A 22784-nucleotide genomic window follows, 5' to 3' on the forward strand; every position below is an offset into this window, starting at 1 on the left:
TCTAGTGCTTGGAATCCAACCGTTGGATCAATAAATAGCTGTAGATTTATGCTGCAAATGAACGCAACTTGAACCAGAATAGTGCAATGCATCATCTGACTTGACCGGTTGATAAGGCTGCATTTCTCAATACTGTTTTAAATAAAAGCTTTGTTTGAAATATGTTTAAAATAAAAACATTAACGTATTTATTATTCATTTGTTAGTGTAAGATTACTCTTCTTGCGTTGTGTCTTCTTGCGTTGTGTACAATCAGTCATCGACACGGAACTCTAATATGTAGCACCAGTCATGTAGCTTTATTCTGTTAGGAACGGCACAAAATTGCACGTCATGCAATGCTCGTCTCACCATCCAACTCACGCACTGTACAGTACTAGCTAGCAACTGGTGGGGGGACCAGACACACACAGTAAGTTGCTAGCTAGTACTGGCGGGAATTCTTTACAACAAAATGTACAACAAATATTCTCCAAAAACCGCGGCATCTTATGTGTGATGTTCGAATAACATTTACAAACAATTTGATATAAATTGTACATTTAAATCATCACTTGAGAGTATAAAAATCACTTTTGATGTACAGTGCTTGGCAACCAAAAACTTACCGCTGGTTTGGTGCTTGTTCACTGGGACGATTCTAACTGAAACATCCCCCCTCGTAAGCAAGCTACGTAAACCAGCCAATAAGATGCCATGTTGAGTAGGCGAAGGCAAGACAAACTCAAACCAAAAACCCATTGGTTTAACAATAAAGTGGCAAGGGGAATCACCAATATAAATAACCCTGTTACATTAGGGACAGACAGTTATTCAAATATATATGATATGATTAACTCTATTGCCTAAAACTATAACACCATCTTATAAAATAAAGAAAGTCGTAACAGTTTTAGTTAAAAGCCCATCTTTTATTTAAGCAGACTTTAACACCTCTACACCACCAGGGGTCGGGAGGGAGAACACGGAGGGGGCGGATAGGTCAGGTAGGTTCTACCCGTCCTATCTAACGCCTCCTGCGGCCTCCTCTCCTGCGACGACGTCGGGACACCCTGGGGCGGCGGCGCCTGCGGACAGGTCGTCTGGAGGATCTGCGTCTTCTGGGCATTGTGGTTGATGGATAAGACTTTTAGACGGCCGTGCTCCCTTTTATAGGGCTGGAGGGGGCTGGAGTGATGTCATTATGGGATAAATGATGATGCAATAATGATTAAAGACAGTTTAAATTTAGAAAACTTGTGAACTCTGTGACGTCATAGTAGCAATGGCAGTATGACGCAATAGTGATATTTTATATGTTGCAAATGTAAATTGTGATCTGTGTCTTTGGCCAACACAATGAACTCTAGTAAAATAAAAGGTCTTTATTAAATGGTTATTTGGAATATTGTAGGAGGGGATCCTACCGCACCATAGAATGCTTATTAGCATGTTATAATACAGATAGAGAGATACGCTACCTTACTTACTACACAGTAAAACATCTTCCATAGGTTTTGCCAAACTAGAACAGAGGATTTAACGAAATTCTCTGTTTAATGACCTCTACTATTAACCTTGACATGTCAGGCATTTATTTAATCAATTAGAAAGTCTGAAACTACTGAATATGTTCATTTACAACCAACCTCTCTACTACTGAGTAGGCTCTCTCATTAAATCTCTTATCCATTTAATAATGGATATCAGTGGTCAGTTGAATCAGCTTCATTCAGCTAAACTGTTCAGAATGTCTGTGTAATTACACTCTTAGAAAAAGTGCTATCTAGAACCTAAAAGAGTCCTTTGGCTGTTCCCATGGGAGAACCCTTTGAAGTTACCTTTCTGGTTCCATGTAGAACCATTTTGGGTTCCATGCAGAACCCTTTCCAAAGAGGGCTCTTCATGGAATTCAAAAGGAAGAATTCTACCTGGAACCAAAAAGGGGTTTTACCTGGAACCAAAAAGGGTTCTTCTATGGGGACAGTTGAAGAACCCTTTTTATTGAGTGTACTGAAACTAACCTCTCAGAGTCAGATTGTTGTGATGACTTTGTAGTTCCATTGTGACACAATAGAGTACCAAAGTATGTCATAATACCCATAAAACCTAGAGGTCAAACAGGGAAATGGTTCCAATAGTTTTCACACCATTCATTTTTTCCCACAGGGGATTTTAGAAATGCTTAAAATAAGGGCTGTGCTTCGTGTAGGCTTACACTGTGGGGACGTTTTGTTAAATGTGTAAATCTCTCTAGGACAAGGTGACTGTTCTCAATATACTCACCTGTATTTTCCCCCCAAAAATGAAATGCTAATTAGCTGCTAATGTGGCTATCATAAAGAACTAGAAATACCATGATGATCTGGACGAGACTGACGAATCAAATCAAACTTTATTTGTCACATGTGCCGAAGTGTAGATCTTACCGTGAAATGCTTACTTTACAAGCCCTTCACCAACAGTGCAGTTCAAGAAGAGTCCAGAAAAAAGATTGACCAAATAAACTAAAGTAAAAAATAATGAAAGTAACACAATACAATCCAGTGGCCATTTGATTAATTGTTCAGCAGTCTTATGGCTTGGGAGGGCCTTTAGGTCCTAGACTTGGCGGTACTTATTTTTCCACATTTTGTTACGTTACATCCTTATTGTAAAACTGATTCAACTGTTTTTCTTCCCCTCAGCAATACACACATAATATCCCATAAAGACAAAGCAAAAACTGGTAAAACATTTTTTTAATCACATTTACATAAATATTCAGACCATTTACTCAGTACCTTGTTGAAGCACCTTTGGCAGCCTTGAGTCTTCTTGGGTATGACACTACAAGCTTGGCACACCTGTAAACAGGGAGTTTCTCCCATTTTTCTCTGCAGATCCCCTCAAGCTCTGTCAGGTTAGATGGGGAGCGTCGCTGCACAGCTATTGTCAGGTCTCTCCAGAGATGTTCCATCGGGTTCTAGTCCGAGCTCTGGCTGGGCCACTCAATGACATTCAGAGATTTGTCCCGAAGCCACTCCTGCATTGTCTTGGCTGTGTGCTTAGGGTCATTGTCCTATTGGAAGGTGATCCTTCGCCCCCAGTCTGAGGTCCTGAGCGCTCTGGAGCAGGTTTTCATCAAGGATTTTTATGTACTTTGCTCCGTTCTCCTTTCCCTCGATTTTGACTAGTCTCCCAGTCTCTGCAGCTGAAAAACATCCCCACAGCATGATGCTGTCACCACCATGCATCACCATAGGGATGGTGCCAGGTTTCCTCCAGACGTGACGCTTGGTATTCAGACAAAATAATTCAATCTTGGTTTCATCAGACCAATGAATCTTGTTTCTCATGGTCTGAGTGTCCTTTAGGTGCCTTTTGGAAAACTCCAAGGGGGCTGTAATGTGTCTTTTACTGAGGAGTGGTTTCCGTCTGGACACTTTACTATAAAGGCCTGATTGGTGGAGTGCTGCAGAGATGGTTGTCTTTCTGCAAGGTTCTCCCATCTCCACAGTGGAACTCTGGATCTCTGTCAGAGCGACCATCGGGTTCTTGGTCAATTTCCTGACCAAGGCCCTTCTCCCCCGATTGCTCAGTTTAGCCGGGCAGCCATCTCTAGGAAGAGTCTTGGTGGTTCCAAACTTCTTCCATTTAAGAAGGATGGAGGCCACTGTGTACTTGGGGACCTTCAATGCTGTACCCTTTGCCAGATCTGTGCCTCGACAAAATCCTGTCTTGGAGCTCTACAGACAATGCCTTCAACCTCATGGCTTGGTTTTTGCTCTGACATGCACTGTCAACTGTGGGACCTTATGTTGACAGATGTGTACCTTTCCAAATCATGTCCAATCAATTGCATTTACCATAGGTGGACTCCAAGCAAGTTGTAGAAACATCTCAGGGATGATCAATGGAAACAGGCTATACCTGAGCTCAATTTCAAGTGTCATAGCAAAGGGTCTGAATACTTATGTAAATCTGGTATTTCAGTTTTTTATTTGTATAAATTAGCAAACATTTCTAAAAAACAGTTTTTTTTACTAGTTTTTGCTTTGTGTGGTATGGTATTGTGTGTAGATTGATGAGGGAATAATGTAATCCGCTTTAAAATAAGGTTGTAACGTAACAAAATGTGGAAAAAGTCAAGAGGTCTGAATTATTTCTGAATGCACTGAACATGGTTATCAAAATACCACGCCAGGGTAAGCCTAAACGAAACACAGACCTTATCTTTAGTTTCTAAAACCCCCTATGGAAAAAATGAATGGTGGAAAAACGATTGGAACCATTTTTCTGTTTAACCGCTAGGTTTTATGGGTTTATGACGCCTCCACTGTGGGGCTCTCAAAGAATACATTTCTCAAAGAATAAACTCAGTCAAACATTTCATCCACTATATCTTTTACTTCTATCATAGAGGGAGAATGCTCTCTAAAATGATGGATCTTCAGGAGCCCACTCCACCTGGATACCATGACAACCCTCAAGTGATTGACACTTGACAGGTTCGTTCCCACAGCCTGGTGGGCCTGAACCAGAGGGACACCTGGTTCAGAGGTTCAAGAGGCCCAACTCTGACTCTCTGCTAGCGATGCCAGGAATTCCCCTAGCTAATTACCTAGGGAAGCTAGACACTGAACACACAGGCTTTAAGGTTGATAGGCCAGGCTAAACAAACCACACTGGAGCTAAGTGGCTCTGTTCGTGTATAGACCCAACTCTCTAAATATTCACATTTCTCTATCTAAATAAATTGGGCACAGACATCAAATTACCTTAGCAATAGATTTAGTTGTTTTTGTTCAATGCATAACCTCTTGTTGATCCTATAGGCATACCTCCCATGTAGGTCTCCATAACAAAGTCATCTTCATACAAAGAAAAGAGACAGAATGGACACAGTTCGGAAATCCACAAGATCCACATTCCATGATTTCAGTACACTTGATTAAAAATAAACAAATCCAATGTTGCATAATGTAGAACCCAAATTCTGAGAGTGAGTTGTATTGGGCTGGAGAGAGACAGAGGTCAGGCTGAAGCAGATGGCCAGACACACTACAGCCGAGACCATTCCTCTTGGGAGCCATACTGTCTGTACTGGAATGTTCCTCAGGGGACCCTTATTTACTCTTGTTGTGTCAATGTGCACAAGCTGCCTGCAAAGATACAGTAACAGTCCAGCTTTATGTTTTATACTGCATTGCGATACGACATGACACCAGTTCTTGTTTGTGTTTGCTATGCAAAGGCCAAACAAATGGATTCATAAAGACATTCATCTTAGATTTTGCTGAAGCAATAAGTGTATTTTTTTCTCATAGAGGTGGCAATGACATCAGCATTGTTTGCTATCCAAGCTAGTCACATTGAGAGAGTAAGTTTTGCATGCTAGGCCTGTGACATACAGACTGGATCCCCTGATGTGGTAGGCCGTCATTGTAAATAATAATTAGTTCTTAACTGACTTGCCTAGTTAAATAAAGGTTTAATAAAATAAAAATACATACCGTAGCGATCCTCGCTATGTGAGCCATGTTACAATTCCCACCAAGTGGGTTAACCCTAATGGCACGATGCGTAGGGAGTTTGCCTATCACGCAGAGACACAGGTTTGCTTCCCTGGCCTGCCATTGTCGACATTGGTGTCAGAAGTGGGATGGTGGCTGTCATGGTCCGAACGTGTGAGGGGGCTGAGGTTAGTCGAAGCATGGGGACGTGCCTTCCCATTCGGATGGGGGCAGTGTAGCGATCCTCGCTATGTCAGCCACATAACCATTTCTACCAAGTGGAAACCCTATTGGTGTGATGCATAGGGTGTTTGCCTTTCACGGCAGAGATGGGGGTTGCTTCCCTGCCCCTCTGTTTGCTACAATACTGTGTTGATAATGAATAAATGAACATATCATAATCCTTGATACAGATGCATTCAAATAGAACCAATAACCATTCATCTACCCATGATGAAGTGTAACCTGTAAACATTTCAGCATTTCACCCTGTTTCCTGTGATGTTGAAAGGAGGCCATATTGTGAGCCGTGAGATGTCATGACCTTGAGGTGGTGAGTGTCCAGGGGAGATTTCCATGGCTGACAGATGAAGAGGTTGTCCTTGGGTCTGAGTCCCTCCAGATTTCTCTCTGGCAGTCTGGACCCCCTGATGTGGAAAATGGGAGCTCTATCTCGTTCTTCACGGCTGGATTAACGTTTCCTCTACTAACCTTCTCTCTATCGCGCTCTCTCTCTCTCATTTATATTGTAATTTGAATTAAACTTTTACAATTCACAGAAACACCTCAATATCATTCCCTAGCATCCTTTCCTCTCTAAAACATTAAACTTAGAATGATAAAAATCCCTGGAACGTTGTGTCCTCTTCCCTCCGACTACAACAACCAGTTGTCCCTTCCTAAACCTGCCTCTATACTACTGAGAGCAGAACCAGACCAATACCTAGAGAAGGAGGAACATCCAATCTTCCAAAATGTGCTAATGCTATGTTCTCCCTGATGCTAACGGCGATGCTAGTGAGTGTTTACAGGGAAAGAGCATTTAAGGTGGGTGTTCATTCTCCAGAACACTGACTGACTGACTGGCCTACCCAACACTATGCTGTCAGACCCAGAAGGACTGGTACTGGATAGTCCATACTCACTCTCAGCGCATTTCCATACAGTGTTTTACCCAAAAGGCTCAGACTTTTCTGTTTCCATCTCCAGTACACAGGCTGGCACCCGTGTCTCATTGGGCTTTGGCTCTGGAGGACCTGCTTTCACTTGGGGCCAAAGTAGGTCAACTGGTACTTTTCAGCTTTAACACCTCACGAAGCAACTGTTTTGATGATGCAGAGGTTGTTGATTCTGCTCTTCACAAGTCCTCACTGTCAACCCTAGCTATGGAAACACAATTTCCCTAGTGTAACATAAGGGTGTATACACTAGTGTAACATAATGGTGTATACACTAGTGTAACATAAGGGTGTATACATTTTCTGAATGGATGGCGCTTGTTCTCAATTAAAGTCACACATTTAGTTGAAAATGGGTCTAAAATGGTTTCATGTTGTTGTAGTTGGTTTCAGATGTGTGTGAGTGCATGCATACCTACGTGTGTGTGCGTGCAGTTAACTCTGTTTGGAGTCCATCCTGAAAGACCTCTAAAAACAGATAATGTGAAACACCTGAGATGCTACAGGGAAGAACTCTCCAACAGCCATGATAACAGACAGCGCTGATCAACAGACCAGATCCATTAACCCTGTAAATGGAACAGTGTGTGTGTGTGGGGGGGGGTTTAACATCTCACATGAGTGTTTGTTGTGTGTACAAAGCCTTAGTCGTAGCAGAGAGGCAGGCTTGGTACCGTCTGGTGAGCGTTCTCATGATGTGGGTGTTGACGAGCTCCCTGCAGGGCAGATTCAACCCTGGCTCATGAGCACACCAGCCACAGCCAGGTCTACAGAACTGTATCACACCACCCACAGCCAGGTCTACAGAACTGTATCACACCACCCACAGCCAGGTCTACAGAACTGTATCATTTGGAATGGGAAAACATCTGCCCGTGTGTTTTATCTTGGCATTCTCCACAGCCAACATGCACTCAATGCCATGACAGAGGGCATTACCCATGTAATACTGGCACCATGTCCCTAAACAAATGTCCTGTTTTCTTTCAGATGGGTACTTTCACTGTTTTAGGAGAATGAATGTGTGGTTAAAATCCCTCATTCATTCACAGGTCAAATCTGCTCTCCTTTATTGTGTGTTACTCTGCAGCGCTCAGAGAGGAGAGGGGGAGATATTTCTCTAATAGAGTTTGCCTGCCAAGGTGGCGAGTGGTCCCAGTCTTGTGTGGTTTATGGGGACAGTTGTAAACCTTAATGGGATTGTCTGTCCAGGCAGCTAGGCACTCCTGGTGAAATATGACCGTCTGGTGTGAACGGGCACATGATGCCAGAGGCACGAGACAGTCTCCATGGTGGCACTGTGCCAAGCGGAGTAACTCTCAGAGCAACGGGGCCCTCGGCCAACGATGCCATGGCAGTACCCGTCTCTCTCGCCCATTCTCAAGTGCATGGCACAACAGACAGTGGTCTTAACAGTACGGCTGCCTCTCAAATGACACCCTATTCCCTATACAGTACACCCTATTCCCTATACAGTACACCCTGTTTCCTATACAGTACACCCTGTTCCCTATACAGTACACCCTATTCCTTATTCGTCTCTGGTTACAGGTACAGTATAGTGCACTAGAGGGAATAGCTTTTTGTCAAAAGTAGCTCACTATATAGGGAATATGGTGTCATTAAGTATGCGGTCCCAGTACGTGCATTGATTATAGAGAACCAATAAGGATAATCAACAACATGCAGTAAGTGGAATCTACCAGAGTGAAAAGAGCTCTACATTATGATGTCACCATTGAAAAGCCCTTTTGGAGCTGCTGAGTGTTGGCTTATCCTATAAACTGGGTGGTTTGAGCCCTGAATGCTGATTGGCTGACAGCCGTGGTATATCAGACCGTATACCACGGGTATGACAAAATGTAAAATTTTACTGCTCTAATTATGTTGGTAACCAGTTTATAAAAGCAATACGACACATTTACATTTACATTTAAGTCATTTAGCAGACGCTCTTATCCAGAGCGACTTACAAATTGGTGCATTCACCTTATGACATCCAGTGGAACAGTCACTTTACAATAGTGCATCTAAATCTACACCTCTGGGGTTTGTGGTATATGGCCAATATATCACGGCTAAGGGCTGTATTCAGGCACTCCGTGTTGCGTCGTGCTTTACCGCACCCCCTGAGGTTTTATTGCTTAACTATACAATGCCTTCATAAAGACTTCATACCCTTTGATTTATTTCACATTTTGTTTTATTACAGCCTGAATTCAAAAATGATTAAATAGATTTTTTCTCTCCCCGATCTACACACAATACCCCATAATGACAGTGAAAACATGTTTTTAGAAATGTTAGCAAAAATAATACAGTCAATAAATGTTAGAATCACCTTTGGCAGCGATTACAACTATCAGTCTTTCTGGGTAAGACTAAGAGCTTTGCACACCTGGATTGTACAATATTTGCACATTATTATTTTTTAAATTCTTCAAGCTCTATCAAATTGGTTGTTGATCATTACTAGACAATCCTGATTGGTTCCCGAGTGGTGCAGCGGTCTAAGGCCCTGCATCTCAGTGCAAGAGGTGTCACTGCAGTCCCTGGTTTGAATCCAGGCTGCATCACATCCAGCCGTGATTGGGAATCCCATAGGGCGGTGCACTATTGGGCCGGGTAGGCCATCATTGTAAATATGAATTAGTTCTTAACTCACTTGCCTTCTTAAATAAAAATGTAATTAATAAAAAAGACAGCCATTTTCATGTCTTGCCACAGATTTTCAAGACGATTTAAGTCAAAACTGTAACTAGGCCATCCAGGTACTGTACATTCTATCGTCTTGGTAAGCAACTCCAGTGTATATTTGGCTGTGTGTTTGAGGTTATTGTCCTGCTGAAAGGTGAATTTGTTTCCCAGTGTCTGTTGGAAAGCAGACTGAACCAGGTTTTCCTCTAGGATTTTGCCTGTGCTTAGCTTTATTCCGTTTATTTTTATCCTCCCAAAAATCCCTAGTCCTTGGCGATGACAAGCATACCCATAACATGATGCAGCCACAACCATGCTTTAAAATATTAAGAGTGACATTGTGTTGGATTGGCCCCAAACATAACGCTTTGTATTCAAGACATAAAGTACATTTCTTTGCCACATTTGTTTTTCAGTTTACTTTACCTTATTGCAAACAGGACGCATATTTTGGGGGGATTTTTTATTCTCTACAGGCTTCCTTCTTTTCTCTCTGTCATTTTGGTTGGTATTGTGGAGTAACTACAATCTTATTGATCCATCCTCAGTTTTCTCCTATCACAGCCAATAAACTCTGTAATTGTTTTAAGTTCACCATTGGTCTCATGGTGAAATCCCTGAGCAGTTTCCTTCCTCTCCGGCAACTAAGTTAGGAAGGACGCCTATATCTTTGTATTGACTTCTCCATGCTCAAAGGAATATTCAAAGTGCTGTTTTTTTACCCATCTACCAATAGGTGCACTTCTTTGCGAGTCATTGAAAAATGTCCCTTGTCTTTGTGGTTGAATCTGTTTGAAATTCACTGCTCCAATGAGGGACCTTACAGATAATTGTATGTGTGGGGTCCAGAGATGAGGTAGTCATTAAAATAATGTTAAGCACTATTATTGCACACAGTGAGTCCATGCAACTTATGTGACTTGTTAAGCAAATGTTTTCTCCTGAATGGATTTAGACTTGCCATAACAAAGGGGGTTGAATACTTATTGACATTTCAGCTTTTCATGTTGTATTCATTCGTAACAATTGTGTAAAACATCATTCCACTTTGACATTATGGGGTATTGTGTGTAGGCCAGTGACACATCTCAAGGAGTGTGAATACTTTCTGAAAGCACTGTATATGGTACTGAATAACGGCATAGCTGTGACAACCGTGATCTAGAGCCTTCATAGGTTGACTGGAGTATTACGACGTATTATGACGTGTGAGGCGTCTGTGGAATGTCATGTGTTCTCCGCCACAAGCCTGCAGTGGATCATCTCTGGGCTATCTGCATCATGGCCGTCCCCGCTGACAAGCTAAGCCTGTCTAAAAGTCTACAACTGATACCACCTATAAATATGGATGGTTCAGATTCTACCGCCGACTGATACATTTGTGGAAAAGAAAAGCCTGTTCTTATCCTGACTGTTTCCCATAGCCTTGGGATTTAAAATACAATCTGTGTTGACTGAGTGAAGTCTTTCAGATGAGATGGAGGTCAGGAATGATCATGATAGGCACCCATTCTCAACGCTGTAGATGAATTCTGCCTGTCGGGAAGTTTATGTATTGTATCCCCAGATGGATATAGTCTGAGGAGTTGTGTAATAATACTGTTTGTGATGACTGGCTGCCCTTTGGAAGGGAAATCTAGATCTTCCCAGAAACAACCCCCTACTTCATCCTAAGCACCTGTGTAGATCAGAGGGCAAGTTGAAGCATGCATGTTTATGTTTCTATCTATCCAATTCATTCAGACCTACATGAAGTGTGAGGAGGGTAAGGGGACAGGCCTATTTCCTGTCAGAACGCCAAATGTCAGGCAACAGTCCTTTAATTACACTACAAACAGTCCTTTAAATTACACTACAATTACACTATACTACAGTCATTTTAATTACACTACACTAGAAACAGTCATTTTAATTACACTACTATTACACTACACTAGAAAGTCATTTTAATTACACTACTATTACACTACACTAAAAACAGTCATTTTAATTACACTACACTAGAAACAGTCATTTTAATTACACTACTATTACACTACACTAAAAACAGTCATTTTAATTACACTACTATTACACTACACTAAAAACAGTCATTTTAATTACACTACTATTACATTACACTAGAAACAGTAATTTTAATTACACTACTATTGCACTACACTAGAAACAGTAATTTTAATTACACTACTATTACACTACACTAAACAGTCGTTTTAATTACACTACTATTACACTACACTAGAAACAGTCATTTTAATTACACTACTATTACACTACACTAGAAACAGTCTTTTTAATTACACTACTATGACACTACACTAAAAACAGTCATTTTAATTACACTACTATTACACTACACTAAACAGTCTTTTTAATTACACTACTATTGCCTGACATTTGGCGTTCTGACTGGAAATTGTCTCAATCGGAAATGACCTGTAACGTTTCAGCGATACAGACTGAATAGAGCCGTAAACGGGACTAATGAAGGAATGTAATTACCGGGACCTTGTGATTCATCCCAGGATCGAATGGGTTTTCTATTCTTCAGGTGTTCATCATTGCCTCAGCCAGTAATGAATAAATAAATAATTGATATGTCATTACTACATTAGTACTTCAATTCATTATTCATAGTCTTGTTGATTTTGAATCATGTATTTGCTTGCATGCTACTGACACAAAGTGGAACCAAATTGGGCTGCTTATTGATATCAGATTCATTCCTTTATTATCATCCAAAATACTGTAACAATTTCAACATGAAATTAATTTCTCTCATTATATGCATATAATCTCATATATAAGATATGGCACTTTCATGTTCCTTGTTTGGTTTATTGGAAGTGTATCATGGAGATACTGTGTAAATGTTAATGGTTTACTAAGATGAGGACTAGGTTTTATTTGCAGGTTTAGTAAACGGAGAGGATCATGGAACCGGTGCCGCCACACAACCATCATTTGACCACGATCAACAGGTAGAATTGCATCCAAACATTTCTTCCTTGTGAGGTTACTGTATATTTAACATTCTAAGATATATTCTTCATATCAATTCTAATTTATTTACAGCAAACCTGAGCAAAAATCATTGTAAACAACTTAAAAATGTTCTTACAAGATCAAATGAAATACAGTGAAGAGAAAACGTGTCGTTCTTTTCAAGATGTCCATTTCTCCTGTGTTTATTATTATTTTATACCTGACCTAGTGTTGTTCATGTGCTTTTTGTAAGATCCTATTCTGGACTTTTTATTTCCTACCTCTGATATTGAACTCTGAGGAAACATTTAGCTGGATAGTTTACGCCTGTTGTATTCCGTCATGCGACAAATAAACTTTGATTTGTAACCCGCTCCTTGTGCTGAATATGATAAATAGATAATAAATTAGACATATTATATAGGCATGCAGGTGCAGTTTTTACATGTGTTGTTCTGGCTTTATAAGGAGTAAATATGACAGCATTTGTTGTATGAAGCCTGAAATATTGGAACAAGGCTTCAATCTTTTACTTTCAAAGGCAATATCGTTGTGATTGTGAATGTAGATCCTGTGCATTCCTTCATTGACCTTAACTCCCGAAGGCTCTCCTCTTCTGAGTACATTGAGGACACGCTTAGTGCTGAGGAGGAGAACATAGCTCCCCAGGTCAATCTCTGTCCAGTCTCTGGATCAGTCTGCACCACTCTAGCCTCTTCTGTGTGATGTAGGCCGGGGTGATGGTCTGGACAGGGAGGCGAGGCGAGCCCTCCACTCTGGCCCTCTCACACAAGGCCTCTGCGTTACAGATCACATACATGCCGCAGTCATAGCTGTTCTGCTGCAAAGGACAGGGCTCCTCCACAAAGGGCACTTTCTTCCCCGACCCCAGTAAGGGCTCCAGCTTTGTGGCGATCCGCCGGGCGTGAAGCGAGTTGCCACCACTCTGCGAGTCGTAGTGGGCAAAATGGCCGCCGTCGCGCAAGAACAGCAGCAGGCTCCAGTGAGAGCCGCCGGCAGTCTGGATGGAGTTGTCGTTCACAGCCAGGAAGACCCAGCGCCGGGAAGCTAGCCCCAGCGGCTCCAGAAACAGGGCTAGTTCCTCCGGGCAGGCAGCACACTTGATGAACTGGGTGACCTCGGGGCTGATGAAGATGGCCGCTTCGCCAAGGCCCTTGAAGAGCTCAGCAGCAAAGTACTCGAAGGCAAAGCCGATGACCTGGTCGTTGAGCCAGTGAGGGCCCTCCAGTAAGGCCACATCAGAGCGCCGCAGGAGGCTGTCCTGGTAGCTCAACACAACGGGATCCATTCTCTCCAAGGCAGGGTGGGGGCGGACAGGTAGACAGGGTCAGTCTGGAAAACATGGAGGAACCGGTTTTGGGGAGATTAAGTGAAAGATGAAGCAACACTACTCTACACAATCACAAACTGTCATCTTGTCAGATTTTTCAGGAATGAGCGCTAGCTAATTCATTAGTTGGGTGTATGAGCCACAAAAAGGAGGTTTTCTACTAGTTAGCTATAGCCTAGGTGCTGAAAGTACTTTCCAGATCTCTAACCTAATAGATAGCTAACCTAACCGTAGCAATGTTGGCAGGCTGATTAGCTATGAATAAATAAATACAACTTCTAATGGATATAATCTTCAATCTCACAATTAGTACTATAGCTATAAAGCCTATCTAACAACACACTAAGTTAGCTAGTCATAGCTAAAACATTTTTATTTTGGTCAAAGTTGGCAGGGTTGCTGGCGCTGCATTGCGTTTTGCTATGCTAGCTAGTGTTGACTCCCAGGCCAATGGGTTCGGCATGCACAGTGGGTTTTACGATGTACGAAATTAATAAACAAACTTACATTTTATTTCACATACCTTACCAGACACATTCACTAAACACGTCCATCAAAAAATGCAACCTTCCTTCCTCGTTGCAGTAAGAAACGTAAACGAGTACAAACTGCTCCACTACTGTAAACATTTTGCGACAGTACTGCGGGGCAAGTGGGCTTTCCGAGACTCGCTCTGTCCATGCGGGTGATTCGCTGAATGAGTCGGGTACATCCAATCCCCTCGAACCTCTCTGGGAAACCCTCCCTCCCTGATTATTTCACCCCGCCTATCAAGTAGCGTGAGCGCGCACTGTTTAGCAAGGGGAAAGGCAGCAGAGGTTTCATCGAACGTCACCGGGGATAGGAAGGGCTGCTTTTAATACATTTTAAGAAGAGAAGAAAATAGGACAAATATGCGTCACTGTTCGGGACTGATCTGAATTTTGAATCATTTTCGTGGGAAGTTATTTGGAGAGAAGAACGAAGGCGCAGTTGTTTAAGGAAACCCAGGGAATTAAAAATCAGATTTGAGAGTTGCATTTGTGTGCTAAATCCCCTGTCCCAAACGAGAAGGCTTCCGCGCACAACAGATTTGGATTAACGTTCATTGATGTAGTAAGGTAAGAAGTGTTGTTACTGTCCCAAACGAGGCTTTTCATGTGTGTATAAATATATATATGTATGTATCAATCACTGGGGTATGGTACCAATAGGCAAGGTTTTGCTATTGACGATATGATTTTTGGAATTCCATTCATCGCGCGGTGAAATACCCTTTCCACTGAGCCACAGGGAGTTTATTGCGTGTAGTTACCATTACTTGAAACGCTGTGTTAATTTATTGACTGGATTAAAGCTTGACCACTTTGAGATTGTGCGTGTATTAAAGAAACCACATCTTTGCAACCAAAATGAGTTATTTTTACTTTGTCAGTAGTGGGACACCCATTATTACAGAAGTCTATTGCTTTCGAGTAGTAAGTTATTGTCATGAGCTGTTAGATAACTGATGTTGTAGTTTATATCAAGGGAACCGAAAGTTTAGAACCTACGCACTATAGTTTTTAAACCAAATTAAATTCAAGTCAAATCAAGACAATATCTGTCAACGTCCATGCAGATGCATTGTATCCCATCAAATGTATCAAGCAAAATAGGAAGGTTACAATGTCCCGCCAACTTCAAGTGATCTCAGACCACCCTCTTTTGACACAAAGTAATCGAACAACAATTGAGAGCAATAGCAGAGGTGTGTTGTCTGTCTCTGTCTGGGGCGGGGAAATGTTTGCATGTATTATTTAGCGGAGGTCAGCCAGAATAGCTTCTAATGCAGTGGGTGCAGTACAGACTGCAAAGCAGTGGAATTGTAGAGGAGGTCTAAAGGGGTGTATAAGCTGCTGAATCATGGGGCCTGCCCAGAGCAGCACTCCTTAGCCCATAACATTTGTTCCATAGCCTTATCCACTACTTATCCCTCAAGCTCACCTATCCTCATACTGAGTTGATTGAGAATGTTTATATGATCTTTGTAGAATGTTATTGTTTGTAATGCCAGTGTAGAGGCTATAGCCTGTATTCTATACATGTCTTCTGTAGCTTGGATATTGTTTAGCCTCTGGAGTCTATGGGTATGATGGGAAGCGATTACTCAATGCTGAGCAACAACAAGACATTTTGAAATTACTAAAATATAATGAATGTTTAGAAACTAACTTTTATTTCTTATTGTTGCATTGTCGAGCCTGCAAGTAACCACTTCGTTGGACTGTGTATACCATGTGTATCTCGTACATATGTCTAATAAAACTCCCAGGTACTACAACTATATTCTCCATAAAGTTTGTTACTTTGGCCCATCCTCTGCACAGGTGATCAGAGTGGGTCTGGAGGAATGCATTGGGACTGAGAAGGACTGAGAAGACACAGCTGCATGCTGGGATAGCATCACAGAGTTAACTCTATGGTTATCATCCAATGAATAGTCATGATATGATGTTCTGGGGAGTGTCCATGGCTGGAGCTTGTATACCTGAAACGTGTAATAGCCTGGGTCAGGACCTGGCTACAGGATATTTCTGATCACAACTGGATACATTGTGATGAATGGGTTCATCTTGTTGAACTAAAGGCCTACTGGATAATATGGAAAGCAAGCCATCAGAGATGAAGGCTTGAGAAAAAAACACATTGTGCTGATATGAGCCTAGAGAGGTTCAAAAGTGGGAGTGATAGTTAGTGCAGCAGAGTAGCTACAGCAGCTGTTGTAGCCAGAGATCTAACACCTGATGCAGTAGAAGCAGTGCTGATGCAGTAGAAGCAGTGCTGATGCAGTAGAAGCAGTGCTGATGCAGTAGAAGCAGTGCTGATGCAGTGGAAGCAGTGCTGATGCAGTGGAAGCAGTGCTGATGCAGTGGAAGCAGTGCTGATGCAGTGGAAGCAGTGCTGATGCAGTGGAAGCAGTGCTGATGCAGAGGAAGCAGTGCAGGTGCAGAAGAAGCAGTGCAGGTGCAGTAGAAGCAGTGCAGGTGCAGTAGAAGCAGTGCAGGTGCAGTAGAAGCAGTGCAGGTGCAGTAGAAGCAGTGCAGGTGCAGCAGATGCAGTAGAAGCAGTGCAGGTGCAGTAGAAGCAGTGCAGGTGCAGTGGAAGCAGTGCAGATGCAGTAGAAGCAGTGCAGATGCAGTACACTGGGGCTCTGGAAATTGTTCATTTATGTTCTTAGGTGGGGTATGCTGTGGTATACTTTAGAAACCGATTATCTTTGAGGTGGACCAGTGAATTCAATGTGAATGGCCATTTGGCTGCACATTATTTAGTCATTGTACACTACTCTGTAGACGCTCCAAAGTCTGAGCTGTGGGGTGCTGCTTTCACAGCAGTAGCAGAGCAGTAGCAGAGCTCTTCCAAAGTGTTGATGGCTAGCCTCCATGATGGAAAAGACCATTGCAGAAATCTACAACTATTGCATCACCCTAAAGCTATCGCTCCCCAACCACAGAGACTAGCCAACATGTAGACTGTAGACTGTGTCAGTTCTATCCTGATTGTTTTGTTCACTGGTGGACCGAGGCAACAAACTGCTCCTCTGACCATGCTATGCTTTCCCATATAGGCCTACACAATGCCTTTGATGATTCTAAAACCCAACATGAGTGACCTCATTGCCACATGCTTCTGTGGGGTGGGGTGGTCGGTCACGTGCTGAGTCACTTGGTCAGCCGCACATGAAAAGTGTTGTGCGGCCGCATGGCCGGATTGTATGGCGTAAGTGATTGGCACGCACATGAAGTGAAGTCATTAACGTGGAACATGCCTGTTGCCCCTGAACAAAGCTCCCCATTCTCTGTGGCCATTACAGAAGGAGGCTATGGAACCTCAAAGGCTTGGCTTCCCCCATGGCTTTCCCCTCGTTAACTCCTCATGGTGCTCAGACTGGTCAGAATGAGACTTTCTACTTTTAATGTCACAAGTACAATGAAATGCCTTTCTTGCAAACTCAAAACCTAACAATGCAATGATTAATAACAATGTATTACTAGAAAAACCCCCATAAGAAATATAAAATACACAATTAAGTAAGTAAGCATACTAAATATAGGACATTTTTAATAAGTAAGTTCCAATACCATATTTACATGTGCAGGGATATTGGAGTAATGGAGGTAGATATGTACAGGGGTAAGGAGACTAGGCAACAGGATATAAGATAAACAGAGTAGCAGCAGCTTGTATGTGAGCGGCTGTGTAGATTCAGTATAAATGTATGTGCATATTATGTGTGAGTGACCAAATTATGGAGTGTGAGTGTGTAGGGCCCTGTGAGTGTGCATAGAGACAGTGCAAAGATTGAAATAAAAGGTCAACTCGGTCTGTGTAGCTATTTTGTTAGCTATTTATCAGTCGTATTGCTTGGGGATAGAAGCTGTTCAAGAGCCTGTTGGTGTCAGACTTGATACACCGGTACTTCTTGCCGTGCGGCACCAGAGAAAATAGTCTATGGCTTGAGTGGTTGGAGTCTTTGATTTTTCCAGGCGTTCTTTTCACACCGCCAGCTGTAGAGGTCCTGGATGGCAGGGAGCTCGTCCCCAGTGATATACTAGGCTGTCCGCACAACCCTCCGTAGCGCCATGCAATCGAGGGTGGTGCTATTGCCATAACAGGCAGTGATGAAGCCAGAGGATTTTAGGGCCCATGCAAAACTTGTTCAACCCCATGAGGGGTTTAGAGGCACCGTTGCGCCTTCATGACTGTGTGTGTGTTTGGACTATTTGAAGTATTTAGTTATTTGGACACAGAGGAACTTGAAGCGGTCTACCTGCTGCCCCCCCGTTTCCTGTCGTCCACGATCAGCTCCTTGGTTTTGCCGATGTTGAGGGATAGGTTGTTGCTCCGGCACCACACTGCCAGGTTACTGACCTCCCTGTAGGCTGACTCATCGTCGCCGGTGATCAGGCCTACCACCACTGTGTCATCAGCAAACTTGAAAATTATGTTGGAGTTGTGCATGGCCACACAGTTGTGGGTGAACAGGGAGTACAGGAGGGGACTAAGCACACACCCCTGTGGGGCCCCTGTGTTAAGGGTCAGCGTGGCTGAGGTGATGTACCCGTGGTCGTACTATCAGGAAGTCCAGGATCCAGTTGCAGAGGGAGGTGTTCATACCCAAAGTCATACGCTTGGTTACGAGCTTGGAGGAGACAATGGTGTTGAACGCTGAGCTGTAGTCAATGAACATCATTCTCACATAGGTATTCCGCTTATCAAGAGTGATCGAAAACAAGGAATTGTTTTTCTTTTCCTAACATTACCGGCTGTGTTTTCTGTTTTCACCAAATTGAGTTTAAATGCAGGTCAGGCCTATGATTTGGCTACTAGCCTACTTGGTCACTAGCCTACTTGGTCACTAGCCTACTTGGTCACTAGCCTACTTGTTTACTAGCCTTGGTCACTAGCCTACTCATTATTTGGTTATTAGTGTCCCTTTAAAAGTACGGAGTTCGCTCCTACAGTAGTTCTCCTCTAAAAAGGAGTGTCTCTTGTGGAGAGAGGACGGGGCCAAATCTTTGTTTAATTCATCTCTATTGAGAAACCCCTGTTGAGATTTAGTTAATATGCTAGAACAATCACAGGAAACTTGAAGGGTATGTAGCGAAAGTTGCTTCTGGAAGAAATCCCTTGAGTTAATTTTACCTACTGCTTCATCACTCTTAGCAAATGAGGTCTAAGGTATTTCATAATTTAAGCGATAGATTTTATTTAGCTTAAATGGTTACGTCAACTAAATTATTAGGCCAAGATGGAATTACCGTTTAACCTCACTTCTTGGACATACCAGAGCTTTGGATATGCAGTTTTAGAAACTGTTCTTTGTCCTGTAAGCCTTACATGGCAATGCAGGAATTTTGATAACGCACACTGCACAGGGCTGCAGGCCAGAAGGTTGTGGGTTCACAGACCACCATGGACAAGAGTAGGAGTGGAAAGTTCTCCTTTATAGTAAAAGCATTGCATGAATCTATCATCATATTTACAGACCCAAGAAAATATTGCCTTTTATAAACATTTCATTAAACTCTACATAATTTTAAACATTAGCAGAATATTTTTTTTAATACCACACAAATTACCAAAATTATAGGATAAGAATGGACACCGAAGGGCCTCCCGAGTGGCGTAGTGGTCTAAGCCACTGCATCGCACGAGAGATCCTGGTTTGAGTCCAGGCTCTTTCGTAGACGGCTGTGGCTGGGAGACTGAGGCCGTGCACAATTGGCCTAGTGTCCTCCGGGTTAGAGGAGGGTTTGGCCGGCAGGGATGTTCTTGTCCCATCGCACACTAGTGACTCCTGTGGTGGGCGCAATGCACGCTGACACGGTCGCCAGGTGTACAGTGTTTCCTCCGACATGTTGGTGCGGCTGGCTTACGGGTTAAGGGGGCATTGTGTCAAGAAGCAGCTTGGCTGGGTTGGTGTTTCGGAGGGTGCACGGCTCTTGAAATTTGCCTCTCCCGAGTCCGTACGGGAGTTGCAGCGATGGGACAAGACTGTAACTACCAATTGGATATCACAAAATTGGGGAGGAAAAAGGGGTAAAATAATTAAATGGACACCGAGATATGTGTTCATCTTATCATATTTCTCCAAAAATGTTACATTTAACTTCTGGCTATTCTTCCGTGGCTAATCCCAATGAGAGAAGGTCAAGTGTTTCGCTAAAAGCTGTCTGAGGTTAAACATCTTCTATTGTACAGAAAGTGAATAGCTTAATCAAATGGTAGTGAAATAATTAGATTACTTCCCAAGCAAAGTGTATGTTTTGTCTCCTCTGCTATAGAAGGTTGTAGCTCAGCCTCTGAATGTCAAATAAATGAAATCATGATATCCCCAAATGTGTCGGGAGTCACGTCATTCCCGGGCTTCTACACCTGCATTGCTTGCTGTTTGAGGTTTTAGGCTGGGTTTCTGTACAGCACTTTGTGACATCATATTTATAAAGTAAGAAGGGCTTTATAAATAAATAAATAAATACATTTGATTGATATTTTACATCTACAGCTGTTATAGATCACTTTATATAATCAGACCTGTTTTATTTTCTTTCAAATCAGCTTTATCTGGCCATTTTCACTCCATTATGGAACTTTAAGGGTTTATGACATAGTCCCTCTAGTAATTGAATTAATTGGTTGCATGTTGCGTGACAATATGTTTTGGAATGTTTGTTTTTAGGACCGATGCCCAACTGAGCGTTCTGCTCAATACATCCTTATTGGGTGCTGATGAATATTTGTTCTAAAGTGCATTACTGTGGCTTGAAAACACAATTACATTTCTTAAGAAGGCAAATCATTATTAGGAACACCTTTTTTATTATTTTGATGTCACCAGATTGACTTTAGATGCAGTATTACTTTAACTAGGTAGCTAAGATTGAGGGGAGACCTCCAGATTTGAGCTAGCTAACGTTAGCATTGCCAGCTATTTTTGATGAACTTTGCAAGCTAATGTCATTGCCATCTGTCTAATGTAAATTTGACAACTTGATGATGGCAAAGTTGTTTCCCACTATTTTATGAAATAAGCCCAAATCCTAAAAACATTATACCAACCTATAGAGTTTACAATTGCGTCGATGAACATCCCCTCCCTTACTATATAATTGGCGAAGGTCCCGAATGCATATTGTCATTTATCGGCGTAGTAACAAACCCCAACCGAGCAACCCATGTGACCCCAAACTGTTCACACCCCTTTTGTTGGCAAAGAGAGAATTTAGCAGTTTTCAAAGCTTATTTCCTGCAATTCTACACATTTTGCAATGTCTTATGTGTGTTCATATTATACAAGGGGTCCGACTGAGTTAAAACATTTACCTTTTTTTATTTGGTTCTATTTTTTTATTAGTCGGGACCCCTGGTCTGTATTGACCCCGTTCTGGTTCCAGATTCGAACCATGGTCTGCCTATTGAGTATGGGGGCCCGAGATATTACCCTTCATCTGCCAGCAATAGGCTACTGGCTAATGTTACAAAAAAAGATGAACATTTCCTACAGCTGGATCTTGTTTTCTTGAATAGAAGGATGACTTTTGGGGGCGGGTGTGTAAACAACAAGCACTCTTTGATATTCTATCACAATAGATGTACATTTGAAGGTTATTTAGAACTTTCTCAAAATTGTCTTATTGTCAGTTTATTCTGGCTGTAGGAGTAAAAGTTAGGCCTGTTTTATGCTAACTTTCCAGTCAGACCTTGTCTGGTGTTCCATGGTCTTTTTCCACCTCTCATTCCTTTGTTCACTCACTGCGTGCCCATTTAGCACGGAAAATACTTCCCCTGGTCATGTCACACAACTCTAGGCGAGCTGTGAAAGTTACAGGCACGGAGGCTAACATTCGCTCCAAGTGTTTCCGGAGGTGGGGCCAATGTAAATCTGGGAAAATAGACTCCCAATAGGATCACTGGACTGCTGTGACCATCTTATTCAAGGCAGCACGCTATTGTTCAGAGAGAGAAAAAAACACCTGAGCTGTCACTATTGGATGATAAGTCCCTTTTTGAAGACGTATTAGATCCCTTCCTGAAACAAGTTCCTGGCTAATTGGCCAAGATGCTAGTTGAATTAATCAATGTGAAACTGGCTGAGCTTCGATTCAGTATAATAGTGACTTATGGACAGATTCTTACACTAAATCTATACTTTGCTTTGGGGGGGAAAAAACATATTTGTGTAAAATTACAAAGGTAATGTTTGACATGGCCTCTGTATTACCTAGGACTGCCACAAGAATTGTGAAGCTCAAAAGTTCAAGTTTCTTTCCATACGTTCATCTCAAACAAAGCATGGATCAATGTGGCCACTGTTTCAGATTTCTGCGTCCCACCATCCACTGCTGCTCCGACTGCACCATTCGTCTCATATTTCAAAGAGCGTCGTCTGGCTGCAGACTGACAGCGATCAGTCAGGCCCGTCGTCATGTTGAAGAGTCTGTGAGAGCCCTCTGAACGCTGACCTATAGTTAGAGGTCATTTTGTATCTAATGCGCTAAGCAGATGTGCTTAACATTCAGCCCTGCAGTTAATGTCATGGCCTGCCCATTGTACTGTATATGATGAATATTGCAT

General features: G+C 42.3%; 2 protein-coding genes across 4 annotated transcripts in view; one reads left to right on the forward strand and one right to left on the reverse strand.

The window, feature by feature from the left end:
* Positions 1-12051: 12051 nt before the first annotated feature.
* On the reverse strand, positions 12052-14356 carry senp8 (SUMO peptidase family member, NEDD8 specific). 3 transcript variants are annotated; one of them, XM_035762253.2, is made up of 2 exons: positions 14209-14356; positions 12052-13687 (listed from the first exon to the last, which is right to left on the reverse strand). In XM_035762253.2, exon 2 carries the CDS (start codon positions 13641-13643, stop codon positions 13005-13007), a length of 639 nt encoding a protein of 212 aa, XP_035618146.1. In that variant the 5' UTR covers positions 13644-13687; positions 14209-14356; the 3' UTR covers positions 12052-13004. The 3 variants fall into 3 exon arrangements, with proteins under 3 accessions (XP_035618146.1, XP_035618149.1, XP_035618147.1); XM_035762256.2 differs by having other exon boundaries at positions 14214-14350; XM_035762254.2 differs by having other exon boundaries at positions 14193-14350.
* A 125-nt stretch (positions 14357-14481) lies between these two features.
* LOC127924540 (unconventional myosin-IXAb-like) overlaps positions 14482-22784 on the forward strand; it is a 41668-nt gene continuing 33365 nt past the window's right edge. The window contains exon 1 of the mRNA XM_052509236.1: positions 14482-14785. The gene's annotated coding sequence lies outside the window, so the exon portion shown is untranslated. The remainder of the gene's footprint in view (positions 14786-22784) is intronic.

The sequence above is a fragment of the Oncorhynchus keta genome, unplaced genomic scaffold, assembly GCF_023373465.1.
Source record: "Oncorhynchus keta strain PuntledgeMale-10-30-2019 unplaced genomic scaffold, Oket_V2 Un_contig_4255_pilon_pilon, whole genome shotgun sequence".
Taxonomy (NCBI): Eukaryota; Metazoa; Chordata; class Actinopteri; order Salmoniformes; family Salmonidae; genus Oncorhynchus; species Oncorhynchus keta.